General features: G+C 43.5%; 1 protein-coding gene across 1 annotated transcript; it reads left to right on the plus strand.

The window, feature by feature from the left end:
• Positions 1 to 281: 281 nt before the first annotated feature.
• Positions 282 to 650, plus strand: LOC311185489 (small ribosomal subunit protein eS26-like; the record flags this gene model as incomplete). Its single annotated transcript, XM_084256114.1, has 1 exon — positions 282 to 650. The coding sequence occupies one exon, from the start codon at positions 282 to 284 to the stop codon at positions 648 to 650; it is 369 nt and encodes a 122-aa protein (XP_084112240.1).
• Between the last annotated feature and the right edge of the window lie 6,001 nt (positions 651 to 6,651).

Consider the following 6,651-nt stretch of genomic DNA (forward strand, 5'->3'; position numbering starts at 1 on the left):
TATTTCAGGCCTCCCCAGTGTTGCAGTGGGTTGAGCACAGCACTGTGAAGCTGTCCTGCAGCCTCTGCAGTGTGGGTTTGATTCCCGGCCGACCAGGGGGATACCCACATGGCACGGCAGACCTCTCCTGTCTCACCCACTGCTCCCTTCAGCAGTGTACTTTGGTCAATCTGCCTGTTCTGTTCCCCCACTCCATACTTCTGGCCTGTACCCCAGTTCGTGTATGCAGAAACAATAAAAATAAATCTTGGTGCTGTGGGGTATGACAGAGCCTGAGAGGCATGAATTGTGGGGCTACCAAGAAAAGGAAGAATAATGGTCGTGCCAAGAAGGGCCGCGACCACGTGCAGCCCATTCGCTGCACCAACTGCGCCCGCTGCGTGCCCAAGGACAAGGCCATCAAGAAGTTCGTCATCCGGAACATCGTGGAGGCCGCGGCCGTCAGGGACATCTCGGAGGCCAGCGTGTTCGACGCCTATGTTCTTCCCAAGCTGTATGTGAAACTGCATTATTGCGTGAGTTGTGCTATTCACAGCAAGGTGGTCAGGAATCGTTCTCGTAAAGCTTGGAAGGATAGAACACCCCCACCCCGATTTAGACCTGTGGGTGCTGCCCCACGACCTCCTCCAAAGCCCATGTATATAAGCTAGAGTAAAGCAATGTAACGACTAAAGGACAACTCTGCGGAGAAATAAAATGGAAATTGTACTTTAAAAAAAAATTTTTTTAAAAATAAATAAATCTTTAAAAATTGCTTTATTAAAATATAATTTATATACCATCAACTATTTCTTCTATAATGATAAAATATATTTAGACAAAAAAATCACATTCCACTTAGATTCCCAGAAAATAATCGTGTTAAAATTTTGATGCACTTCTGCCTTCTGCAGAGGGACATTGTCCTCTGTAACTGAGATGTTGTCGTCCTAACGGAGACCCTTTCCAAGGTCTCAGAGAAAGGGACAGGACCAGAGCGCTCCCTGGAAGTCAGTGACAAGGAGCAGAGTGAGGACTAGCGCAGGAGTAGGGGAGAGGAGCAGAGAAAGATGGCAACAGAAGTCAAGGTCAGGGGAAGACAAGTCATGGAGGAGACCACCAACACCTCTTTTTCTGCGAGTACACGAATGTCTGCTGAGAGGGTCCCATGTCTGTTGGGTGGGGGGACAGGGTCCCGAGTAAGTAGGAGCAAGTTAGAACAGCTGCCACCAGAATAGGAGAGACCCTTAACTAACAACTCAAGGAAGGACTAGTTGTGTCATCAGATGAGGCTGAACAATCACAATTGTTTTTGGCAGAGGCAATTAGCACACTTAGCATGATTTTCTTTCTGCAGCAACAACAATGCAATATAGCCTCATTAGCCTCTTCCTCTAGGTTCTATTTTAAAATGCTTTTCTGAATTTTTTTTACATTCTTTACAAGATACTAACATGTGACATCTTTATTTTGCCAGCAGGAAAGGTAAATCTTCTAGCAGTAAATATAAAATTGTATAATCAGTTTCCAAAACTGAATGATAGAAAAATAGTTGGAAGAATCCTTGACCTGACAATTAATTTAAGATTTTGGAGGTTTCAGTTATCATTAGCTCAATGAGAACCAACAGTATGAGGAGCTGCCAAAAGGCTAATGCTAACATTGTTATCATAATATAAACATGCTTATCAGATCAAGGGAGGCAACATTGGTGAAATCACTTCTTTTTTTTTAAAAGATTTATTTATTTATGCATACAAGAGCTGAAGTGTAGACCAGAGGTACAGAGAATTCACCAGAGACAGAGTGGGAAGCAGAACAGTTTGATCTACTGAAATACACTGCTGAGCAGCAGTGAGGGGAGCAGCAGGGAGACAGGAGAGGTCTGCTGAGCCATGTGGGTCAGCTCCCTGGCTGGGGATCGAACTCATGCTGCAGTGGCTGGAGATAGCTCCCTAGTGCTGAGACTTTACCTTTTGTGCCACTAGGGAGGCCCCTGTTCATCACTTTTTTTTTTTTTTTTTTAATGTACTGTCCCAAGAAGAACCTTGGCGAAGAGCTTCAATGGGACTTTAAGAAGTCTTAAATCCATGTCAAGTGAGCCAGTAAGAAGGAAAGAACCATAGCTCTGTCCTTAGCCCTCTGCCCTGCACCCGTCTCATATGCCCCTGAGGCAATCATACCAAAGTTGTACACACGCTGATGGTTCCCTCAGCTGTATCTCTCCCAAGACCTTCTAGCTGGTCCAGTGCTTGCTGGAAGTCCACCCTTAAATGCCCAGAATCTTTCGAGGTTACTCCGTGTAAACTTCTCTGCATCTTCTTTCAAGAATTTTGAGCCCTCATTTCAGGCAGGAATATCATCACTTGCCCAGACATTCAAGTCACCCAGAACATCTATTTCCCAAGCACCACACTCATCAGTCCCACAGCCTATAAATCCTAAGCCTGCAATGTCTTCCTCAACATTCTGCTCTCCATTCCTCCTGCTATTGCCCGAGGTCAGGATCTCTTGCTTCTGACCTAAATTACTGACTTCAGAGTTTGTGACTTCAGTTTATTTTCCCACTAGACTTTGACTTCTGTTTATTTGTTTCCTTTGCTTCCTCAAGTCTTCCTCACTCTCCATGATTCTGCCAATTTTCTACAGATAAAGATCAGTTGATGCCATTCTCTTGCTTAAATCTTTCAAGGTCTTCTCCAAATGTTTTAACAAATAGCTTCCCTGGAACTTAGCACCAAACGCCTTTCAATGATCTGGCTCCAGGTTCCATCCCGAGCCCCCTTCTCCTATCACCAACCAAAACACTTCACGCCACTTGGCTGTTTTATGTCCTGGTACTTCTTTAAAAAAAAGAAAAAGATTTATTTACTCATGCATACAAGAGCTGGGATACGGGCCAGAGGTGTGGGGGGGTGAGAGGATTCACCAGAGACAGAGTGGGGAACAGAACAGGTAGATTGACTGAAATACACTGCTGAGGGGAGCAGCAGGCAAGGCAGGAGAGGCTTGCCGTGCCATGTGGGTAGCTCCCTGGCCAGGGATCAAACTCGTGCTGCAGTGGCTGTGGATAGCTTCATAGGCTGCGTCTTAACCCCTTGCGCCACCAGAGAGGCCTGTCCTGGTGCTTCTTTGCTTCCCTTCTCCATCCAGCTTCAAGCCCATGAAGCATCTCCTTGCCCAGGAGGGGTTGTCTGGTGTGTGACTTTAGTTTGGATAGTGATCATGTGTGCTCCATACCACATTGTGCCAATATTGAAAACTATGACCATTGATTTATTTGTTTGTCTTCTCTCTAGACTTTAATTGCCAAAGTGCACAGACCCAGGTTTATTGAACTTCATAAATCTGAATCTGGAGCTGAACACCAGGCACGGTGCAGAAAAGCCCTTCAGCAAATGATTTTTGTTTTGGTTTGACTTACTACACCTGAGTCCTGCTCTAAGTGCTAGACTTACGATAATGAACAATCCAGACTTGGGTTCTGCCCTAAACAAGGGCCCAAATAAATGAACTGGGAGTATATTTTTGGAGAAGAAGGAAATCTTGGCATGGTGATAAACTGAGTCTTCAAGGGGCTGGTACATAGAAGAGAAAGACTACATTTTTATCTTGCTCTTAAATTAAGACTCACTGAGTAAAGTTGATAAAGAGGTAGACTTCACTTCTTTGAATAACTAGAATTGATCAAAACTGGACAGTCAGGCTGATGATATAGTGACTCCCTTCACCCTCCTGTGACTGGAAAGTGATTGAGACAAACTGACACCTTCCTCAGCTGGAGGCAGCTTGGAGGTTGACACAGAAGGCCCCCAGGCATCTCTGGACCTGGACCTCGAGTCCTTGATGCTCTTGGAACTTCCATTCCTTCCTCACTCCATCATGCTAACTAGCTGCTATGCACAGAGGTAGTCATTATCTCACACACACCTCAACGTCAATGACTTCATGAATATAATTTTTTCCTTTGCACTTTATTTTCTTTCATAACCTGTCCTTATTATGCATAAGCATATCTAGAAGCTCATTTATACTATTTACACCCATCCCCAGCTTATCTGATTCTATTCTCCTTGACTCATCACTAACAATTCAGGCAGTCTTTATCTCAGATGATGCTGATGAAAGAGCTGAAAGAACACAGCTGGGTATTTCCTATCCCACTGGGGTTGACAGCAGTTGGGAATCATCCTTTCATCTCAGTCAATTGGGTTGGAAAGTCAATGAGAAGGAAATTCATTCAGAGTCTTGTAGTATCATTTTAGAGGCCCACAGCTACCTAAAGGCCACACTACAAAGCACAGCTGCCCACTCACCACTAAGCAACTGTAACCTTAAGCCAAGGCCCAGATATCAGGAGCAGTGCCAAGCAAACAATTGGCATGGTTTCTTCCTTTTTTTTTTTTTAAAGATTTGTTTATGCATACAAGAACTGGGGTACAGGCCAGAGGGGGGTGAGAGGATTCACCAGAGACCGAGTGGGGAACAGAACAGGTGAACTGACTGAAACACACTGCTGAAGGGAGCAGCAGGCGAGTCCTTTTAGATTTTCAGCTGTACTAAGGCACACCAAACAGGCTCTCCATTGTTGAGTGAGGCAGGAGATGAAGGGAGTCTTGCTTAACTTTTAAAATAATGTATGGGGCCTCCCTGGTGGCGCAAGCCATTGAGCCCAGTGCTGTGAATCTATCCGCAGCATCTGCAGTGCCGGTTCAATCCCCGCCAGCCTTGGAGCAACCCACATGGTGAGCAGACCTCTCCTGTCTCGCCACTGCTCCCCTCAGCAGTGTATTTCGTCAGTCTGCCTGTTTTGTTACCCACTCTGTCTCTGGTGAATCCTCTCACCCTCCCGCACATCTGGCCTGTACCCTGGTTCTTGTATAAATAAAATAAAATCTTTAGGACCTTCCCGGTGGCACAGCGGTTGAGCGCTGGGTTGCGAAGCTGCCTGCAGCCTCTGCATCGCCGGTTCGTTCCCCGGCTGCCAGGCAAGGGTCCCACGTGGTACATAGACCTCTCCTGCCGCCCCGCTGCTCCCCTCAGCAGTGTGCTTCATCAGTCTGATTGTTCTGTTCTCTGCTCTGGCTCTGGTGAATTCTCTCACCCTCCCGCACTTCTGACTGTACCCAGTGCTTGTATAAATAAATAAATAAATAAATAAATAAATAAATAAATAAATAAATCTTTTTAAAAAATAAATTAAATAATATATGCTTCGATATAATAGGTTTGAGGTCATAGAATTTTCGAAGTCCTCAACTCTTATTGAAGAAATTCCTGGCGCAATCAAATCAGACACAATGTTAATCTGAGTTTTATTCATGAAAAGTAGAAAAATTGGAGGAGGGGGTTGGTAAAAGAATAAGGTTAGCTTAAACAGGGTAATAGTCTGATCTTGTATTGTAATAAAATGAATTGTTTACTGTAACTGTTGAAAGTTACATCAGATTATGTAAATGTTTATTCTTTATTCTTTTGTTTTTAATTATGAGGCATTTCTAGTAAAACATGGCCAGTCCAAAAGCTACATCAACAAAATATTCACTAATCTGATATGGCTGGAAAAACATGCTAACGGGAAGGTGTATCCCTACCAGACTAAACAGCAGTCAACAAACTTCTTTTTTTTTTTTTAATAATAAATTTTATTTTTATATTCCCCATACAGTTGCAACCCCCCCTTTCTGATCCCAATCCCTCCCCTCCCGCCCCCCACCCCCCCAAAGTGTCTCTGTTTCATAGTTTTTTGTTGATTCTGATTTTCACTTTCTTATAGTTATTCATTTTCCTGGTCCCTTATTTAAGTTTTCTAGATTCCTGCTATGAGTGAGAACATCCGGTATTTTTCTTTTTCTTTTTGGCTTATTTCGCTGAGCATGATTCCTTCCAGCGCCATCCATGTTGCTGCAAATTGCATGTGCTTATCTTTTTTGAATGCTGAGTAATATTCCATGGTGTATATGTACCACATCTTCTTGATCCAGTCATCTATTTTTGGGCATTTGGGTTGTTTCCAAAGCTTAACTATTGTAAACAGTGCTGCTATAAACATAGGGGTGCAGGTGTTCTTTGGAATTAATGTTTCTGTGTCCTTTGGGTAGATACCTAGGAGTGGAATTGCTGGATCATATGGAAGCTCTATGTTTAGTAGGTCCAGAAATCTCCACACAGCTCTCCATAGTGGTTGGACCAGTTTGCACTCCCACCAACAGTGCAGAAGAGTTCCTTTTTCTCCACACCCTCGCCAACATTTGTTGTTGCTAGTTTTTTTAATATGCGCCATTCTCACTGGTGTAAGATGGTATCTCATGGTAGTTTTGATTTGCATTTCCCTGATTACAAGTGATGTTGAACATTTTTTCATATGCCTGTTGGCCATTTGCATTTCCTCTTCAGAGAAGTTTCTTTTTAGCTCTTCTGCCCATTTTTTAACTGGATTATTTTCTTTGTTGTTGTTGAGTCTCATCAGCTCTTTGCAGATTTTTGTGATCAGTCCTTTATCATTAGTGTTGGGTGCAAAAATGTTCTCCCATTTGGTGGGGTTTCTCTTTGTTTTTGTTATTGTCTCTTTTGCTGTGCAGAAGCTCTTTAATTTGATGTAGTCCCAGCTGTTTGTCTTTGCCTTCACTATCACTGCTTTGGGTGATGTGTCTGTAAAGATGTCTTTGATGT

This window comes from Talpa europaea, assembly GCF_964194135.1.
Source record: "Talpa europaea genome assembly, chromosome: 15".
Lineage (NCBI taxonomy): Eukaryota > Metazoa > Chordata > Mammalia > Eulipotyphla > Talpidae > Talpa > Talpa europaea.